The sequence below is a fragment of the Oryzias latipes genome, chromosome 5, assembly GCF_053564925.1.
Source record: "Oryzias latipes strain Hd-rR chromosome 5, Olatipes_Hd-rR_3.1".
Classification (NCBI taxonomy): Eukaryota; Metazoa; Chordata; class Actinopteri; order Beloniformes; family Adrianichthyidae; genus Oryzias; species Oryzias latipes.
This window is the reverse complement of record NC_136241.1, coordinates 15,809,128-15,829,814: the sequence shown is the minus strand read 5'-3', so window position 1 is coordinate 15,829,814 and position 20,687 is coordinate 15,809,128. Positions and strand designations below refer to the sequence as shown.

Genomic DNA, 20,687 nt, shown 5'->3' with positions numbered 1-20,687 from the left:
CCGTTAAGCGTAGGACGGTCACCCTGGGTTGCCGCAAAGCGCTCGAAGGCTCATGGAGCATGCCCCATCCTTTTTATTTTTTCGTAACCACACTTTCTCATTACTGAAAAAGCAAAAAGAAAAACAAAATACAGACATCTTTCAGAGGTGGACTCTAGGGTCTTTATTGTTACGGCAATCAAACGAACACACACAAGGGTTCACGTAGCAAAAGTAAGCCTGTGAAGTTGGAACAATGCATGAGCAGGCAGATTGGAAAGGTCCGTCGCCGAGAGTCCCACGGTCAGGCGGGAGCGCATCTCCTGGTTCTCCCTAGCATGCTCCATATCCCGAGAGCCAGGCAAATTGCGAGAGCCGCGACACCGACGGGGATCAGGACATAGATCGTCAGAACTTTTCGGAGTCTGCCTGAGGAAAACGAAAAGAAATAAGCCGTGAAAGCGAGAACAGATTGAGGATAGTGACGCCTCTGGCGTTCGTGCATAATCTGAAGTCCAACAGTAGGTGCAAAAAAAAAGAAACTAAACAAATGAACCACTTGCTTCGCACACCTTCCACCATCAAAGTTGCTTTCTTGCTGTGCTTGCCAGAGGTTACAACGCAGCTGTAAACCATGACAGCGTCCTCGTGCGACAGTAACAAGGAGCTGCGGATGTCGTAGAGCAGCAGCGAGGTCCGCCAGACGGCGGTCGTGGCGTTCAGAGCCCCACCGGACGGAGGCTCGGTGGACCAGGTTAGCTCGGGTTTCGGGTAGATCCCTTTCGAGCAGCAGACGACAGTGTCGTCCACCTCCTCCATGCGGACTTCGAGGACCGGAGCCGCTGCGAGAAACGAATCCTGGGCTCAGCGCAACCCGTTTGCTTGGCGGGCCAAGCGTTCCCTCTCGACAGTGACCGTCGGCCCCTCTCACCTTCAGCCTCTTTCGTCGCCCCATCGTCTCGTTCGGGAGTCGCCGCTGTGCGGTCACGGTCCGCGTCGACGTTCTCTGTTGTTGGACCGTGGTAGCCGCCCTTGTTGGGAAACGGCTGCGTGGACCACCGGGGGGTGATCGCGGCGTTCAAAGTCCTGCTGGCCGTAGTGGGCTCCGTCGACCGAACCGGTTCGCGTTCCCGGCTGATCCCCTCCGAACTGTCGAGGACCGGAGCCGCTGCGAGACAAACTAGAATTTAGAGCCGCATTTTCGCTAAACGGTCACCTAAGTCACTCACCGCTCTTACCTTGCACGTTGACGTTGACATAAGTGTATCGCTCATTCTTACGGGTTGTAACGTAGCAGGTGTATCTTCCCTGATCGTGAAGCTGCACCCAGGACAACCGTAGTGAGGCATTACCTTTAGAGACCTGATCCGAGAACAAGAAACCTCTGCCCTTGACATTCCTGAACTGAGGGTTCGCGTTGTAATATGAAAGAAAGGGGGTGCCCTCGTTATCCTTAATCCAGTGCACTATCGGATTGTCTCCTCTCTGAAAACTGCAGGGTAAGATGCAGGTTTCCATGATGAGACAGGTGATGTTGGTGTCTGTAACAACGTGACAGCGACACAAGAAAGAAAGCAGAAAAAACATTTAGCCGGCAACCCTCCCGAGCCCCTCTTCGACTTTGTAACCTGACTACACAGACTCATCGAATCGAGCCTCTCAAAACACAGGCTCATCGATCGTACTCGTGCTAGGAACAGTATCAGCAAGCCTACAGAGGACTCACCCGCTGCGCTCAAGGTCCATGTGAGAGTCAGAAGTAGCCACGGTCTGAATGGGAGACCTCTCATGGTTTATTCTGACGGGATACACGAAAGTATCTGTCAGCAGTCCGAAAGGGAACGCGAGATTTTAATAAGAACTGGCGGGCCCTAGTACCACTGGAGCCAACGGACGGTTACACTACCGTACCCCGTACCCCCGGTGGAGCGAGCGCACAGTTTATCTCACCTCTGAAAATAAAGGAGAACCAGACACCTGAACACAATACATTTTATTTTCACTCAACGATACAACAAAAAAAAACAATGTGTAGGTCCCTCGAAGGACACCTGAAAACAATCAAACAAACGTGAAAAAGTCAAGTAAAAGTACAGAAACAAAGCCAGCCGAAGCAGATCTCAGTGTAGCGTAGCCGTGTCTCTGGGACATTCATCGACACACATACATGAGCATGTACGCTGCACCTTGGCGGGGGCCTCCGATCGAAGGGCTCCTCACTAGCACCGCAGGTGAGTGGAGACGATGAGGGGCGAAAGTCTGGCAAAGAGGTCGACCAGCGAGCTCTCGGAGGCGCCGTTACCGCACAGGCGTACGAGCGCGATGACGATCCTGTAATACACTTTGGTGAGTTCGGGCACGGGGCTCCGTGCTGCGTGTTTGGAGATCATTACGACGGGGGCCCATTTCAATAGACCCAAGGCGACCCGAGGGTCTGCGTCGTGAGTGTAGCACCTGCCGTCTCGGGACAGCTGCACTCTGTCGGGGCTCAGTAGGTCGACCCCCGCGACGTCGCGCAGCCCGGCCCTGCTCAGGTCCACGGTTAGCGGGGCTCTCGTGCAGTTGAACGCGACCACTTCGACCTTGTGGCTCTCGAACACTCTGACCTTCAGTCTCAGCGTCAGGTTTCGTATCAGGGAAGAAAGCGACTTGGAATCAGATGGAGGCCCCGGCAACGTCTGTTTTCCCCTTCGCGGCGGAGGGTTGCCGAACACCAGCAGGCCGAGCCCGCGGCCCGACTCGTATTTCGTCCCCGTGAGGCTCGGCTCGGCCCGCCACGTGGACCTCTCGGCCGTGTACTCCTCGAACGCGAAGTAGGCGCTGTCCAGGGTGAGCCTGCTGGGTACAACGGCTCTCCCCCGGCCCGCTCTCTCACTCAGGATCCCCAGGGCCCCGCTGAGGATCCCGACGGGGTCCCTTGAGGAGAGGAGGCTTATCGAATCCGCCTCGCGAAAGCCGCATCTGCCCAAAACCTCGATACAGAGCGTGAGCAGGCCCTCGTTTCGCGCCCCGAAAAAAGGACCACCGCGACCAAAGTGCTTGGCGAGGTAAGCCACCGGGTCGATCAGCGCGCAGCCTCGGCAGATCAGCAAGTCGTCCAGATTTAACGCGCGCGTGGGGAGCTTCTCTGCCTCCAAGGCCTGGTGAAGTGTCAGGAGCACCTGAGCGGCGAAGGCGTCAGCTGAGAAAGGCGCCTTCTCGAGAGTCCACTCGGATGCTTTCTTGCAGTCAGCGAACATGGGAGCGTACTGGAACACCACAACGCCGTCGCAGCTCTCCGAGCTCCTGCACAGGCCTCGGATCGGGCCCGCGAACAAGTCCGGTCGCTGCTCCGTGACAGCAATCGAGAGCTCGACGACGTGCTCTATGAACCTCTCGGCGTCCTCCGGAGATGCCTGGGTGAGGATGGCCATCTTTGTGTCGACCTCTCCCTCGCAGCATCCGCTTTTGCCTTTCACGATGACCCGGGGACCTCCCGCGGGCGAGCTGGCCGAAGCGGAGCAGGGGTCTGGCTCTGGAGACCCGATCCGCATCCGCGCGAAGGTGAGTCTCTCCGGAGACCGCCCGACACGGCCCGAGTCTTCCTTGGCGACCTGGGATGAAGCGCTGGCCTTTCTCGAGTACCACACGTAAGGCTGTATGTAACCCGGAGCCAGTCTTATCACGTCGACCCCGTAGAAGATCTTGCTCTCGGATCGGAATGTGGTAGCGAGAGAAGAGGTGTCTGGCACCCGGAAAGCGGGGGGTTCGCAGTCCTCGCAAGCCACCGCGTCACAGGCTCTGTAGCAGCCGGCTCCGATGTTCGTCGGGATCTCCCTCGCCGGAACCGAGACAGCATCCGCGCCCAGGTCCCGATACCTCGGGAGTTCGAGCAGCTCAGACGCCGACCACCTTTCCTGGGGGAACAACGTGATGCACGCCGCCCCGATGGCGACGAACTCCGGATCTGGGCCCGTTCGACCGGACGCCCTCGCGGCCGCGGCTTCCAGCTTCTTCGCGACGTCTCTAGTCCGCGGCCTCGAGCGGAATTGCCGCCGCAGCTCCTTGGCGTCCAAGCTCTTCATGTAATACGAATCGAAGGCGGCTTCCGAGGTAGGCTCGTACGTGCCTAGCAGCTCGGACAAATTCCTCGCGTAGGTCCTGCTGCAAAAACCTTCCCGCTGACCTGACGCCCTGTGGCCGATCAGGGGCGCGCCGCTGTACAGCTCCCAGATCATGCAGTACCAGCTGAACACGTCCGCCTGAGTGTCGGACTCCAGGCACCACAGCACCTCGGGAGCTCTGTTCGCACGGGTGCCCCTGGGCTGATCGGGAGTGGAGAAGTTGCACGCGGTGCCAAAGTCGCTGATCTTGAACACCAGTGGCAGGGGCCTCCTGCTTTCGGCGCGACACACCAGGACGTTTCTGTGCGTAATGTCCCTGTGCTGGATGGCTCTCGACCGCAGGTGGTCCAGGGCGCGCAGAACGTCCAGTTCGACCAGGGGCACGTACCTCGTCTCGGTCCCCATGTGCGCCGAAAACTCGTGCAGGGAGCACGCTGCCTCCTCCATCAGGGATACGACCCTGCCACCCAAAGGGTACCCGGGGGCCTCGCACCACAAGCCCCCGAATGTCCGCAGCACGTTCGGGTGCTTGATGGAGGCTCCGATCAGGACCTCCTCCATCTGGGTCGCGACGTGCGCATAGCGCTTGAACTCGTCCTCCACCACGGGCAGGCTCCAGTTCAGCATTTCGGGGAAGAGGTTGACCTTGGCAACCAGCCCCTCCTCGATGCGCACCGTGACGCCGAACCCGCCGCGGCCCAGCACGGACTTCCCGTCGCGCAGCAGGGACTCGAGGTCGACCGCCGTCGCGGACGCCGTCTCCGGGACGGCGCGTAACGTCCATTTTTCAGACGAGCGGGTGGGCGCCTCTGGCTCGCTACGCCGTCCGAAACTGTCAGCTGTCACAATCGGCGTCGTTGGAGGCACGGTGTCGTACCTCTCTGGTCTCAGGCTCCTCAGCACGGGAGCGCTCCCCTGCTCCTTGGGTCTTATTGAGCACTCGCAGCCCCGGGCAACGCGGCGAGCGACATACTCGAAGCCTCCCGCGCCCAAGATCGCGTTTGCGGCCGCGCACAAGGACCTCACCTCGTCGTTTTTCTGAGATGGGGCGTTTCGCCCTACAGTCGAAAACAGGACCAGAGAACCGTCGCGACCCAGGAACCAGGTCCTCTCTACGCACACCACCAAACGCTCCGTGGTCTCTCGGACGCGAGGTTTCGCGTCCACGCTGCATATCTCTACCTTGTCCGTGTCCACGCCGCATAGCCCGCACAGTCTCGTGAGCCAGGCGACTAGGTTTTCTCTTCCCCGGCGAGGTTCGCACAGATCGAAGCTTTTAGCTCCCAGCCACTCCAGCGCTCCAGGAGCGTCGCTGCAACAAAGAGTCTTAACATGATACAAGCGGTGCTCTCCCAGCAGTCCGAGAAGCCTCCGAGTGCACCGTCCGCCGTCCTCCATGCTTTGCGCGCCCGAAGGGGGCTCTCGGTCAGTTTATAAAATGAACTCAGAAATGAGACAGAAAATCGCGTTTTCTCCCCACGCCTCGGTAGCCCTTTTCGAGTGCCTGATAGTGGCAGGGGCGCCCGCCACTGGCCTGCTGCAGAACGAAGTGGTCAGCAAGCACAGACCCACGCTTCAAAAGAGCCTCGAGCTTCTGAGGGACATGTGGACGAGGTCTGACGCGCTGCACGTGTGTCAGGACGACCTGATCTCGCTCCATCGGATGGAGTGCGAGAGCGCCGGGCACGCCGGCGCCAAGGTCCCGAAATGCATCGCCGTGGACCATCGCAAGTTGTCCAGGTACTACGTGTACCTGCTGTTTCGCTACAGCGTGAGCTTCGCATCGTCCGATCGAGGGGGCTTCATTTACAACAGGTTTCGAGCGTGGGGTGCTGGCGCCGGAGCGGTCGAACCCCTGAGAGACATCCCCCACGCTTGGTTGCCTCCGTTCCAGTCGCCCGCCCCGTCAGCTCCTCCGGAGGAATCTGACTTTGCGCAGCTTTCTCGAGCTGGCAAGCTCCGGGCGCAGACGAGAGGGCCCGGTCGTCACGCCGAAAGGGTTGACCCGAGCGAAGCTGTGGAAAGCGGATGGCGTGAAGCGGACGAATCGAGGTTTGACAGAACAGAGCGAGGGAGAGTGCCTGTTCGCAATGGATGTCGCTCGAGTGCGAAGGAGTTCTCCTCGACAAGGCACGGTCAGGGAAGGGAGGTGAAACAAGGCGGCAGGGGCTACCGCGAAGACAGCGATCGTGACTCGACAGTCGACAGCGGGCGGGAATGTTGAAGTGGCGACCGGATTTGTAGATTTATTGCCCTCTGCTGTCTGTTATGTATGGAAAAAATGAAATAAAATAAAATTTCTGTGCACTCTCCTCGTTCGTCTCTACTTCTTACACTTTCCGCGCTGCCTGGCCGTTATGGCAGGTAGGATGCAACGTCTGTTTGAGCAGATCTCTTCTGCACACAGAAAATACGGTGGAAGGGGCACATGAGCTTTCTCAAGGTCTAGGGACATACTTTACCTCTCTGACCAAAAGTCTTCATGCTTGTCCAACAGTGCACACCTTTATGTTGTGTGTGTTTTTGTGTGCTTGTCTTTTGTGCATGTGTGTGTGTAACTTGCTCCTCAGTATTCAATCGAGTTAAAGATAGGGTCGAGACAGAAAAAACAAAACAAACAAAAAATCAGTCAAGGAGCAACACCCCAGTCAAGGAGTCTTTATTTTGTAATGGAACACAGGAACGTAGAATTCAATTCAAACAAAACCAGGTTCACATCGTTTGGTAAAACGAGTGCACAGCCCGTGACTGTAAAACTAGGGTTTTCTGGGCTCATCCTCGTCAGACGTGCTGTCGACGTATATGTCTCCCGTGTGCCTGAAATGTGACTTGGCTTGGGCGAGTCGCATCTTCTTGCTGGTGAATCTTGAGGTTATGGGCCTCGTGCCGCGATCCACGCGTGCCGGCTCAGATTTCTCGGGTTGAGCTGGCGCGCTCGTGGATTCCGTTGCTCCAGTCTGCGTGGTGCGATCGTAATAGATCCTACCGTGCTTACTCTGGTAGTAATTGCGACGGTACTTTGCGCGCCAGAAGACGCAGTTGCAGCATTCGCAGTCGATTTCATGGTCCCCGAAACCCCAAAGGTGGGCCGGGAAAATTTCTTTGTCGTCGTAGGACTCCACGCTTTCTCCGCCAGACTCCAGCTCGCTGCTGTCGCTCCCGGACTGACGGGACTCTTTGATCCGTTTTTTCAAGTAAGCCATCATGGCCCGATCGTTGTCAGAATCTGACTCGGAATCCTCCACGCTGGCCTGCGGCCCTTCGGGCGAGGTCCCAGTATTGGTCCCGATGGTCCGGCGTCTTGGGACAAACCGCCGTCCTGCGTTGACTTCCTCATCCGAGTCGACGTCCATGCTGCCTGTGAGAAAATTGGATTTTCTAGAAAGGACTGTTTTAATAAAAACGTTCGGTTGGTTCGTTCCCTTCAGTTTCCTGCACACAGAAATGAATGAATAAGACTCAGAGACAATACATAGCTACAGTGAAGATTTACCCCGCACAAAACAGCACAGATTTGTACGCAGGGTTACAGACAGAGGAACATGATCTCAAAGTCTGAACAAAGACACTCATAAAAAGGTTCGGTTTATATACCTAGCATTTACTTATTCAGAAGATGGTCCGAGGGTCTATGGACCCACACGAGGACACACAAAAAGTGAAAAAGGGAGGATGAGGAGAAACTGTGACAACAATAACTCTGCTGTGCTGTCTTAGGATGTAATATAAATTTGAGATGATAATACTGAATCAAGTTTAAACCATTTGTGTAGTAAAAGGTAAAAGTGAATGTAATAAAAGAAAAGATTGAGTTTCTAACTATTCTGTTTCTAATTATTCCTAACACTGCATGTCTCTGAATTCCTGGCTGTTTGCAAGACGATAGGAGGAGAGAAGCCAGCCCCTCCGCTTAAATATTTAACAGGCACACCTTTCCTAAGAAACCTCTTCCCCCACCCACACCCTTTCAGGGGCAGGCACTTGACAGGCTCTGCAGATGAGAGCAAACCTGTTGCACTGTCTCTGTTGTACCTTGTATCTCTGTCGCTTGGAAAGTTTCTAAGTAGTATTCTTTTTGTTTTTTTTTTGTTTTTTTCGTTTTCCTCATTTGCTCCTCTCGAGTTTCCAGACCGAAACACTCTCTTCGTTAGAATGGACAGCACCCCGGTATCTGGAGGGAGGGCTGGGAGCGACTCGGACTTGGATGTCATGTACATCGAATCTGCCCCGGGGAACAAAATGACCTTCGATCCGGTGAGGGGAGCGACGCTGCTCGACCTGGCTGCGTACGTTGTGGCAGCTCCTGAGAAGCCGAGAGCTCTGTGCCGCGGGCCGAATTTTTCACCCGTGCCTCTGGGACGGCCCTGCGCGACGGTGCCGGTGATGGGAGACGGCAACTGTTTCTTCAGGGCCGTCAGCTACTTGGTCTGCGGCAGGGACGACTACCACTACAAGATCAGAAGCTGGTGCGTCAGGGAAATGAGTTCGAATAAAGAAAAATACAGAGATTTGCTGCGCTCGCAGTACTCGAGCGTGGAGCAGTACATTCTCGAAAGGAGGCCGAAGGATCGGGGTGTCTGGGCCACCGAGGTGGAAATCGCAGCGCTGGCCAACGGCTGGGACGTGAACGTGTACACCCACAACCACGGAGGGTGGGTAGTCTACAGTCCAGACGGCAGGCCTCGGTCGAACGAGCTGCCCGGGATATACGTGCAGAACCAGTTGGGCCACTACGAACCCATCGTGTGCGTGAAGGACCCGAGCGGCTCGGGTTGCTATGGGTTCTGCCGCCACACCTTTGTCGGCGAGTGCCGTCAGGCAGTCTCAGAGCCGCTCCGCTGCATCGCGAGAGGGCTCCGGGATTCAAAGTTCGCCACGTCTCAGAAACCCGGAGAGGCGGACGAAGAGAAAGTAGGGGAAGGAAGGAAAGAAAAAGAAGAGAGAGAATATGAAGATGTAGAAATGGATAAAGAAGAAGAGTGTATCATCAACGGGGAGGATGGCTCCCAGCTGCTCGTACCTAGCACCATGTTCTCGAGGAGAGCAGTTGAAGTGAACATGGAAGAGCTCTACTCTGACTCCGACACGCTCGTCCAGAACTGGTTGAGCGTCATGCGTTCTTGGAAGGGTTTCCTGAACTGGCTGGACGATCGCTGGTGGGGCTCCGTGTCTCGAGATGACATAGCTACGTTCTTGAGGAGCGAGAAGGGGCGATGCGCCGTCGTGGTCTCGGAGCCCCTGGAGCCGAAGATCGGAGCGCTGTGCTCCGTGACGATGCAGGGCAGTTCGGACGCAGTGCTGACGACGGAGATCGCAATGGAAAGGGGACTTTACGTGTGCAAGGAGCTCAAGGGCTACTACGATGACCCGAGGGACATCGTGCTGCTACTGGGATGCCAGCGAACGGTGGCTCGCAAGCCCTCCAACGTGACGTCCTCGCAACGGAGCTTTTTCGCCGACGCGAGGATACCAGAGCGGCTGCACAGGCTGATACGAGGCCCCATGGGCAAGGTTTGGTGGGGTACGTACACCAACTTGGCCCAAGTGCCAAAGCTGACGTATCCCCTCACGGCTCTGCAGCGACAGAGGAGGCCGAGCGCCATGATCGCTCTGACGGACGTGAAGGAAGAAAGGGGTCCCGGGTACTTGTTCGAGATCATGTACTTGAGCAAACGAAACGGGGGCTACGGACTGCTCATCAACAAGTGCAAGGTCGTGTTCGGCATCCGTGGGTTTACCGTGGTGTGCGGACCGAGGGACAAAAAGTGCCTCGCTTATCACATGGACATGGAGGCCCTGGTGTACGGGCTCAGCCGGCTAAAAAGGCTGATTTTTCTTTCCAAGTGAATGTCTGCACATGATATTAGACAATTGTGCTGTCACCTTCACCTTTAGATGCCTCCGTGGGTCAGCTCTGCCCAGCGCGAGAGGCTGCGTTATTATTTTTTTTCTCGTTTTCATTTCTCTGTCCATGTGGTTGTGTGCACAAAATAAATGAGTGCGTGAGACCAAACATATTCTTTCTGTCTTTGATTTTTATTGTCACCTTGGCGTTTAGAGCACAGTGCAACCGGTAACACACAATAAAGCATAACCCTCAAATAAACCACGGGACACACTTAGTCGTTGTCAAAATTGCACAAATCCACTGTGGTGAGGTGGCGTTTCTTAGAGCAGAAGTCCAAGGGGAATCGTCTGAGCAAGGCGTCGCAGCCGAGCCGAGTCACGGCCGTGTGCATGTCCAGCAGGTCCTGTGGGCAGTCGGTGCCTCGGTGCCGTGCCTTCACGTTGCTGTACACGTCCAGCACGCTCTGACCGTACAGCAGTGTGAGAGTGAGGGAGCCCGTCACGTGTCCCACCTTCTCCGCGGGGCTCTCGACCAGCACCTTCAGACCGGGCTCGTGTTTGTCGACCGCCACGAAATTGCCGGCCTGGTCGCTCAACGTGTCATACAGGGAAACGACAAAGTTTATCAGCGGGTTGGGAAACAGTTCCACTTCTCCGTTGCCCCGTTCCAAATAACGCCCGAACCCCGAGTTCGCAAACGCGGCCTGGATCGCTCGGTCCACGAGGCTCGTGTTGTCTTCGTACGCAGTCCTGAGGAGCGAAATCACACTCCTGTACGTTTGAGACTTCGGACTCGTCGAGCCCGACCGCTCGGGCACGCACACGTAGCCGTCGACGCACAAGGGCAACGACAGGGACGGGTAGCCGGGCTGGGTCACGATGACCGTCGCCTCACATTGTCCCTTGCACAGCTCGCAGGCGTAGGTGAAGTGTTCCGAGGACAAACAGCCTTTCATGGCGTCGAGGGAGCGCCTCGCCCCATCCGAGGCTCGCACCCCGCCCGACATCATGAAGGCCAGAACGTTCAAGAGAGCCTGTCTGTTGTCGTCGTCGTGCGTGGACGGCGTGCGGCAAAAAGGATCAGTGTCTGTCCCCGCCGCCCTGATCCGGACATCCTTTCCGTTCAACTCCACTTCCCACGCGGACGAGAGTCTGGAGGGGTCGTTGGTGACCACCCTGCTCTTGGCGTAGTTGAGCACCGCAAACTTTGCCGGTATCCTTTCGAAGGTGTCTCTCTTGTACGCCCGCAAGCTCATCTGTTCGATCACAAACATGGGGCTGCATCCTTCGAAAGGCGAGATGAGATCCCGCAGGTCGACGGCGAACAGGAGGGGCTGTTTCGACACGCTGTCCTTAGCCACGTCGTGACAAAAGACGTAGGTCTTCTGACTGAAGGCCATCTCGTCCGCTCCTGGTCGCTCGCTCGCTCGGGGTCCTCCGCACCTCGGTTCAGTTAGTCTGCCCAGTTCACGTCCCCGGACCGCGACCCGTTTGCCGCTCGGGCGCCGTCCCCTTTCTCAACGGAGCCACCAGGCTTCGTTGACGCAACGCCCCAGCTTCCTCTTACCGTTGTCTCCGTACACACTGCGCAGGAGCGTCCGGCCCGACACCTTGTTTGCGCACAGGTCTCTGAAAAAGTCTTTGCAACCGGCGCAGTGATACGTGACTCCCGCGGTCCCTCCGAGAGAGGCCCTGTCGCGGGCCGTCCTTTTCTGTGCCGTTGGCGGCGCTGGACGCACGAGCCACTTTTTGCTCTTGAAGTCCTCTATCCAGGCTCTCAGGGCATCGGGGTCTTCTGTCGTGTACGGCATGATGCGCAGCGTCGAATCGGGCTCCCTGGCGACGACAGAGGAAAACGCGTCGGGCGATCTCACGTGCAGCGCGAGCAACGTCTGGTAGAGAAGCCCCGCGAGGTCCACCAAGGCCCTCTCCGAGGCTTCGCTCTTCGAGATGGACAGCGATCCCTCCGAGCCGGCGAGGCCCGCATCGACCAACAGGCACGTCGGCAGGCGGAGGGCTATGCGCTCGCTCGAGAGCCCCTCGCCTTCGTCCGAGGTTCCCACGCGCACGACGCCTTCGCGAGTCAGCAAGGCCAGCGAGCGGCCGAGCTCTCCGATCAGGCCGGCGTACACCTCACGGGGCACCAGCGCGAGATCTTCCTCCAGGACCCTGCGACAGGCTTCCAGTTTGTCCCCCGTGAGGCGAGGCGCAGCCCGACGGAGAGCCCTCAGGCGCTCGAGCTCGCGGAGGCCGCACGCCGGCTCCATGTGTTCCGGACAGACGTTCATCAGCGCGTTGAACGCGGCCGTAGCTCTGCTCAGGCGCTCTCGGACGGCGGAGAATGACAGGATCAGGTGCCTCCTGCAGTCTGCCAGGATCTCGAGCTCGTCCGCGCCGCTCCCGTACATGCGTCGCGGAAGGCAGTAGTCCACGATGCAGTGGGCCACCAGCTTCCCGGATCGGCCGACGAGCTCACGGTCTGCCTTGTGCGCCGTCAAGACCCTGGCGTCGGCGAAGCACTGGCTCTGAGGCTGACAGGGGTGAGGGACCAAACGGCCCGCCGAGGCGCTCCGGGCGCCGGCCTCGCCGTCGCAGCCACGGGCGTGTTTGTCCGAGAGGCAGGCGAGGGAACCTCCGAACATCGCGGTCGTGCACCCCGAGGTGGCCTGCAGGTTGAGCGGGTACCTGTAGAAGGCGGCTTCGATGGGGCTGCACTTGTAGAACTCCTCGCACTCCACGGGTTTCACAGAGAGCCCGGTTATCCTCTGCAGCCACGTGCGGACGATCTCCACGTACGTCGTCTTCACGCCGGACTTGCTCGCTTTGAAACGTTCCAGCGTCTGTTGGCTGAAGTGCTTGTTTTTCGCCGATTTGACGAGGGCGCTCCAGGGAAAGAAGCCCGCTCCCATCTTGGACGCGATGAGCTCGGAGGCTCGGCACGCGAGCAGGTCCCTGAGCACTCCGTGTCTGCTCGAGAACAGGTGGTTCATGCAGTACGTTCCGTCCTTGTACAGGGCTCTTGCCGTGACGACGCCGGAACCCGGCCTCGCCAACGTGACGGAGACGGCCGAAAACCCGCCGTCCAGTTCCAGCTCTGTTACGCGCAGCACCCTGTGGCCTACGAGGAGGGCTTGCGCTCGATCCAGCTGCTCCCACCGCCCGCGGCCGTCCACGGTGAGCTCGCTCTCCGGGTACAGTACGAGATCCCCCTCCGATAGCCGATGCCACGGTAGGGTGGAGAAGCAGGAGAGTCCGTGGGGCTCCAGCTTGACGCAGTCTCCCCTCATGACGCAGGCCACGAAAGTGTCCGCGACGGCGGAATCGCAGGGCGAGCGCAGGCTTTTTACAGCGGAGAGTCCTCTGATCTTGACCGTCGAGGAGGACATGCGGCCCCTCCCATCAAGGTTGTGAGTGAGAGACACGTAGCTCTTCTTCGCCACGTGGCAGTACACCGAGCTGCTGTACTCGTATTCCAGCTTCACCCGCCGGTCCTTCACGAAGGGCCTCGTCACGTCCAGGAGGCTCCGGGAGTCCGGAGTTTGCGCCACGTACACGGGGTAGCCCTCCTCCGTGAAGGCGCCCTCGGGGTCTCTGATCACCGCCACCGGCTCGTTGCCCCTCTCTATGGTGTACATCCTCTTCAGAGTGTCCTCCACCAGCGCCAGGTGCACGTATCGGAGGAAACCCGGTACCTCGGAGGCAGCGCGTTCGAATTTCGCCCCCAAGGCCGCCAGGGAGGCCGCCGCGAAGTTCCGAAGCCGCTCGGTCTCGAGCTCCGGGGACTCCCCGTCGCCCGGCTGTTCGTCCGACACGTCGCTCTCGGGCAGGTCGTCCGGCCCGTACCCCGCGGACACCATCACGCTGTCCGTGTCCCCGTACATGACCGGGCAGCGGTTTTTGTAAAAAGTCGACACGCAGTCGTTCACCACCGATATCTGTCTCCTGCCGTGTCCCGATATGAGGGACCCGCAGGGTGGGGGAGCGGTCCCGTAAAACGAATTGGCCATGACTTTGCACTCTGCCTCCTGCACCTTGTAGTACGCTCGCTCCGCGTCGCAGAGGGCCGGGTCCTTAAGCTTGGCCTTGAACTCGTCCCGCCTGTTGAGGTAATGCTCCACGGAGGAGGAGAAGACGGCCGGCGCCCGCTCGAAGACGGCTCGGTCCGCGTCGTACCGGAGGATCAGCGTCGCGTACTCGAAGCCTTCGGCCTCCCACTTGTACACGACCCATCCGGAGAGATCGTGGGGGAAGGAGCGCGGAGGCCAGGGCACGGTGGTCTCTGGAGAAATGTTGAGCGCGCACATGATGGACGGGTACATGCTGGCGAAATCGAAGGCCAGCTCCAAGCCCATGCCGGGCCCAGAGTAGTGGAGGCCCGAGAGGGGTTCGCACACGGACCCTCCCTTCCACGTGTCCTCGCCCGCTCCGTCGAGCCCCGGCGGTGAGGCGTCCCAGGGCTCGCGGCTGCTCAGCTCTCTGCCCGAGGGTCCCGCCCTGACCCTCAGAGTGTCGAGCACGTACTTGAGCTGGGGCATCTGGACCGAGTGGATGCTCTGAACGAAACCGCCAAAGTTGTCTCCCCGCCCGTGCACCACCACGTCTATGTTGAGCGTGATCCTGCACCTGTGGAACAGCGCGGACGCGGGCTTGAGCGCCTTGGCCATCCTCGAACACAGCTGCGAGTCCACCAAGTTGTACAGCAGCACGGCGAACAGTTCGGTCCCGCCGCGGTGGATCATGCCGTCCATCATCGAGTAGGGCACGTCGGTCAGCTTCCGCAGCTTACGTGGGTCTTTGGGAGGCAGTCCGCGCAGCTCTCGGTCTCTGGAAATCACGAAGGGCGCCACGTCGTTCAGCTTCATGCTCGTGCAGGCGAATCTGATCTCCCTGGTGCCCGCCATCCTGTACAGGTCCACGACTGTCATGCCGCAGCCGATCATCTTAAAGTGGCCCAGCTTGCCCTTGTCCTTGTTGAACTTGTCCACGTGTCGACACGCCGCTTCGACCTCACGCTCGGTGAGCTTGCCTCCGGTCAGGCTCGAGCCCACGGCGGTCAGCATCTCCTTGTAGATTTCCAAGTGGCGCACCGACTCGAAACGGAAAACTGGAGGCAGGTCTTCCGAGAGGTGCCTGGTGACAAAGAGCCCGTGCCAAGACCGGAGGATTTCAGCGCACCTTCTGCGGGTATCCTCGTCCGATCGCTCTGCGTAGTTGGAGTCCGCGTAGAAATGCACGCGCTGGTCGATGACTCTCAGGTCGAATTCCGCATTGTACACGTACAGGAGCTCCACGCCGTGGCGATCGAGCAGCCGCAGGGTCTGCTCTAGGAGCGCGAGCTCTCCGGCGCAGGGGTAGAAAAGGATCCTGGACGCGGACTCCAGTCCCACGGCCTCCACGAGCGCGCCATCGGGTTTCGGGCGTCCCTGGCCCTTTACCTTCAGTTTGTTGTAGACCACTATCAGTTGTTTCCTGTGACTCCCCGGCTCGGGCTTTGGGAGGTGCGAGTTCATCAGCACCAAGGACACGCATGTGATCTCGTGCTCCTGTCCCGGCATGTCACTGGCCAGGGCCGGTATGGACACCCGACAAGCCCCTCTGAGCGGGCCTTTCTTCAAGTCGCTCAGGATCTTGACCAGTTTGCTCCTGTACGCCGTCAAATCGGAAACCGTGCGCTCCGTGCAGTAGGGGAACCTGTGGGCGAAAAACTCGCACCTCAGGGAGCGATCGCGGAAGGCCTCGTCCACCACGGTCTCGATGTCAAGACAGGCGGCCCTGTAGACGTGCGGCGCGTGCACGGTGTCAAACAGCTTGGCCTCCTCTTCGGACCTCTCGTGGTCGTACACGAGCTCGCTTGGGACCAGGGTCCCGCCACACTTTTCCTCGGGCAAGAAATACACTCGTCCGTACATGACATCGCAGCACAGGGCCGGCGTGTTGCCGTCCCGTGCAACGTAGTAGCCGCTCTCTGGGTGGAAATCCCCAAACGTGAGAGCTCCTTTTACGGTCTCCATATATTTTTTGGCCAGCGCTATGCTCCCCAGCGGGAACGCAGCGGCCTTCACTTCCCTTTTCACGTCGTCGTGCACCACTCTCACGTGAGCCGGCTCCGCAGCAAAGTGTCTGCGCCACTCTCGACTCACCCGCTCCCAGCTCTCACAGGCGTCGCCCTGGTCAGAGTCCAATTCCAAGTCATAGCCCACCACGGGCATTATGCCCACCACTTTGAAACACACTGTGGTGTACACCGTGGTGCCGTTGTGAGCCTGCAGCACCAAGCCCCTGCACAAGAGTGCCTCCTCCAACCTGTGAAACATCACAGACTTGACCATGAGCCCGATCAAACCTCTTTCCGAGGGCGATACTGCTCTACGTTTCGGAAAGATGTCGGGGAACAAATTCACGAAAGGAATGGGCCTATCCATCGTTCTCCTCAGAAAAAAAAAAAATGGGGGGTACAGTGAACTTAGACTGGACACAAGGTGTTTGGTTTATTTTTATTTTATTTTATTTATTTTTAAATTCCTTTTCTCTTCTATTTTCTTCTTCTTCTTTCTTATTCACCTCTTTTCTTTCTTCTTCTCAACACAGGTTCCCCTTGCTACACAGAAGGACTCCGACCGCCGCTGAAAGGGTCCGGCCACGATCTAAAATCTCCGACGTAGCAAAGACCAGCCCCGACCGCCAGCAAAACGATCCGATCGAAAAGAGGCAGCCTCTGAAAGTGTCCAACCCACAGCAAAAAACTGACGGGGATGCCCTGCCTCCAGACTCTGAGCGTTTCCCACCGCCTCAGTTGAAGTCAGACTGCTCACTTGGCCAGCCTACCGATGAGCTCGTGAGTGAGTGAGCCAGAGGCCGCCTCTGAAAGTGTCCAACCCACAGCAAAATCTGATCGAAAAGAGGCCGGCTGTGAGCGCCTCTGAAAGTGTCCAACCCACAGCAAAAAACTGACGGGGATGCCCTGCCTCCAGACTCTGAGCGTTTCCCACCGCCTCAGTTGAAGTCAGACTGCTCACTTGGCCAGCCTACCGATGAGCTCGTGAGTGAGTGAGCCAGAGGCCGCCTCTGAAAGTGTCCAACCCACAGCAAAGTCTGACGGGGATGCCCTGCCTCCAGACTCGGAGCGTTTCCCACCGCCTCAGTTGAAGTCAGACTGCTCACTTGGCCAGCCTACCGATGAGCTCGTGAGTGAGTGAGCCACACGCAGATCCAGATGTAGTGTTGGCAGCAGGTTCGCGCACACCACGAGCATGGAGTCTGACAAAAAGGCCCAGCAGAAGGAGCGAGCGGCGTTGCCCCACAGGGAATCTAACACCGCAGTGGTGCGAATGGTGGAACTCCCCACCGACAGGAGAGCTCTGTTCCTCGCGTTGGACACCGAAATGCTGCACGACGACGAGACGGTCGAGCTGGCTTTTCGGGCTCTGCCGCCCTGCGAAAGGTCTTTGGTGCAGCTGCTCCTCTACCTCACCTATTGCTGCAAAGGACAAGTCCTCCAGTTGACCTTGGAGGACCCGGACTTTTCGAGCATGTCGGCCCCCGTCAGGGAGGACTTTGCGCACGGAAGGCTTTTCTGTTTCGTGTTGGACATGAACGGGGGCGACTCTCCCGGAATTTCTAGCTTTGTGGCCGCTGGACGCGAGTCGGGTAAACGTCGCGGTCGCGAGGACGGCGACCCGGCCGAGTGCGTTTACGGCGGTGGTCTACTGCGTTTCGTGGAGGCGGACGCGAGCGTGTTCCGCAGTCCCGGGGCGAGCGGAGACGAGCATTCCGACACCAGTGTGGACAGCGAGCCTGACGAGGGCGATGACGGCGACGAGGAGCCACACGACTGGACCGCCATCGACTACGAGCTTGGAGAGGAGGCCTACAACGCCTTCATGAGACTTCAGCTCGTCAGGCAGAAAGCTGTGTCGCTGAACAACGCTATGATCGTCATGAGAGACCCCAAGGGAGAACTGAACCCTGCGTTCGAGTGGTTAGACATTCGCAGCGATACGCTGAACCCCGACAAGATAGATCGGAAAAAGGTCAAGGAACTGCAGGGCTCGATGTACGTGCCCGCCTGCCAGGGCGGAAAGCAGACGACCGCGCTGCCCGAGGCGATCACCGGTCTGACGCTGAAGTCCCTGGCCGAGGCGATAGGGAGGATCACGGACACCGAGAGTCGGGACCAAGGCAAGGAACTCTTCGAGCGCCTGGTCTCGAGGCTCGCAGAGGACAACTGGAGAAGGCACAAAGTGGTGCAGAGGTACAGCTCGAGCATCCCAAACGACGCAAGATTCTTGGAGGAGGTGAGAGCCTTCACGCGAGCCCTCGCGGGCGGGACAGCGCCCCAAGTCTGCGTGGGTAGGCTCCTGGTGTTTAGGTACTCGATCGAAAGGCTTATAGACAGGGACAAACCCGACGCCTTCCTGAACTCCATGCTCCACAGGCACATGCCGGTGACGAAGCCTCGCATCTCGAGAGCGCTGCGAGAGATCAGGGCCAACCGCAGGACCCGGCACCTCGCTCGGCTGTTGACGGGCGGCCGCTGCCACTGCCCCTGCCCCCGGCCCGGCCCGGCCGTCGACCAGGATCGTCGAGGGAGGAGGTGCCGGGAAGACTGTCAGACTGCGTACGCGTGCTTCTACAACGTGTGCGAGCAGCACCCCTTCTCCGTGAGCAGGTGCGACTACAACCATTACTTTGCGCACCTGTACCCTCACCTGGGAAAACTCGAACGCCTGAGCAAGGACATGAAGACGAAATACGGAGGACACAGGCACTTCGAGAGCATAGCCAACATGGTCTTCGACATCCTCGCGAAGCGCCGTTCCTCGCACGCCGACGCGCTGTACGCGGGGCTCCGGGACCTGATGGGAGAAGGGATGCTCAACTCGCGCCTGTCTCTCGGCCGCGCTCTCCCCGACATACACGAGGAGCTGTGCCTGGAGTTCCCGGCTGAGGACTACTACGACGACTACGCCGAGGACCCGCGCTCGCTGAACCCGGTGAAGGTCTACGACCACGCGCTGGTGCGCTACATGTTCTCTGACAGCCTCCAGGTGGGCAGGCTATTTCAGGCCTCCACCACCTTCAACTACGTGGTGACCAACACCGCGCCCAGGTACACGATCGAACGGATCATGCTGTTCAACGTCACCGGGCCCGGGGAGGGCAAGAGCTACGCCAACAACGTGCTGAACTGCCAGTTCAGGCAGGTGAAGGGCTGCATAGAGACGCTCACGTCCTTCACCCCGCAAGCTTTCAAGTACAAGCAACAGAGGAAAGCTTGCGTGGTGATGATAGACGACGCTCACATCACCCACGAGAAAAACCTAAAGGCCCTGGACAAGGAGTCCAGCGTGATACCCAACACGTTCAAGAACCTGCTGGACACCAGCGTCTTGGAGAGCGACGTGGTGGGCAAGGACGCGTGCAGCGGAAAGGTGGACACCGTGAGGTATCACGCGGTGCACAACTGCGGGTTCGTGTGGAACACCAACACCCTGGGGTTCGTGAGCGACGCCTGGGCCGACCGCTGCGTGATCATGGAATCCGAGTTCTCGGCGCACGTGACTCGGACGCGCAGCTCGAAACAGCTGCAGGACACAGTGGAGAAGCGATCCATGGACAAGGTGGCTGCCGTCTGCCTGTACAGGCAGAACCTGGTGCAGTCGGCCACCATGATCGCCGAGTCCGAGATCATGCAGTTCGACAGGAGGTTCGACGCGGCCAGAGACGCCTGCGTCGAGGCCATGTACGCCAGTCACGTCGTGTGCGCGGGAGCCTTGAGCAGACGGGTGTCCTTCTGCATAAACCAGCTGGTCTTCGCCGAGGCCATGAAACTGGCCTGCCACTTTGTGTTCGACGTGTGGGTCCCTCCGTGGACGGAGGTGCCAGACGAGGGGAGCTTCCCGGACCTCCGCGGCTTCTGGACGCAGCTGAACAGGAACAGACTGAGGGCCCTGGACAGGCTGTCTTTCGGACAGATCTGCCTGGAGACCAACGCGGCGTTCAAGCTCTGCGCGGCCGCCTGCCTGCCGGACATTTGCCCCCGCGTGCTGGACGCGCAGGGACGCTTCGCGTGCAAGGCGCTGGGCCGCCTTCTTTGTCAGGTGCGGGAAAAGGGCCTGAAGACCGCCGTCAAGGACGGTCAGATGTGCATTTCGGGCGTCGATTCTTTGAGTTTTTCGGGCCCCGAATTTAGAGGCGGCAACGACGCCGCTCACGAAATGCTCCAGCTTTGCTCGAACTGCACGTTTCCCGAACGTGGCGGGACGGGTCCCAGGAGCCGCAGGCTCTGCTCGTACAAATGCGCCCCCTCTCAGAACACGCAGCAGGGCAGGCGTGGACACGCTCGGCCCAAAAAGGTGAGCTCCGTCACCCTTTCTCTCGAAGCGGTCTACGACATGCTGGCTCTGTACGCGCCCGAGGCGCACCGGGGCTTCTGGGACCAGCTGGGCGAAGCGATGATGGACGCCTATGACAACGAAACGGTCGAAAAGACCAACGCGTTCGGGACCGCACAGGCCGACGGGGACGAGGAGATGGATCGGAGCGCTAGACTGGTGTTTTCCCTGGACTTCGGCGACGACCCGGTTCGCTCCCTGATACTCGAGGCGACGGCGGGAGTGGATCCTCTGAACGAGCTCTCGTTCAACAAATGCGCCATCGGGGGACAGCTCTTTCGCTGCACTGCGCCCTTGTACTACGGAGGGCTGGTGGCGAGAGCCTTCAGGCTCAGGGGAGACGACCCGCCGCGGGGATCTCTGG

At 58.9% G+C, this 20,687-nt stretch overlaps 2 protein-coding genes across 3 annotated transcripts in view; one reads left to right on the top strand and one right to left on the bottom strand.

Moving 5' to 3' along the window:
- Positions 1 to 20,687, top strand: part of LOC144992163 (putative helicase mov-10-B.1) — a 203,024-nt gene that overhangs the window by 131,488 nt on the left and 50,849 nt on the right. The gene's annotated exons all lie outside the window — the stretch shown is intronic.
- LOC144992168 (uncharacterized) lies at positions 140 to 1,929 on the bottom strand. Of its 2 annotated transcripts, XM_078947228.1 has the most exons (5): positions 1,706 to 1,929; positions 1,218 to 1,520; positions 911 to 1,147; positions 552 to 821; positions 140 to 408 (listed from the first exon to the last, which is right to left on the bottom strand). In XM_078947228.1, the coding sequence occupies exons 1-5, from the start codon at positions 1,767 to 1,769 to the stop codon at positions 284 to 286; spliced, it is 999 nt and encodes a 332-aa protein (XP_078803354.1). In that variant the 5' UTR covers positions 1,770 to 1,929; the 3' UTR covers positions 140 to 283. The 2 variants fall into 2 exon arrangements, with proteins under 2 accessions (XP_078803354.1, XP_078803353.1); XM_078947227.1 differs by having other exon boundaries at positions 140 to 821.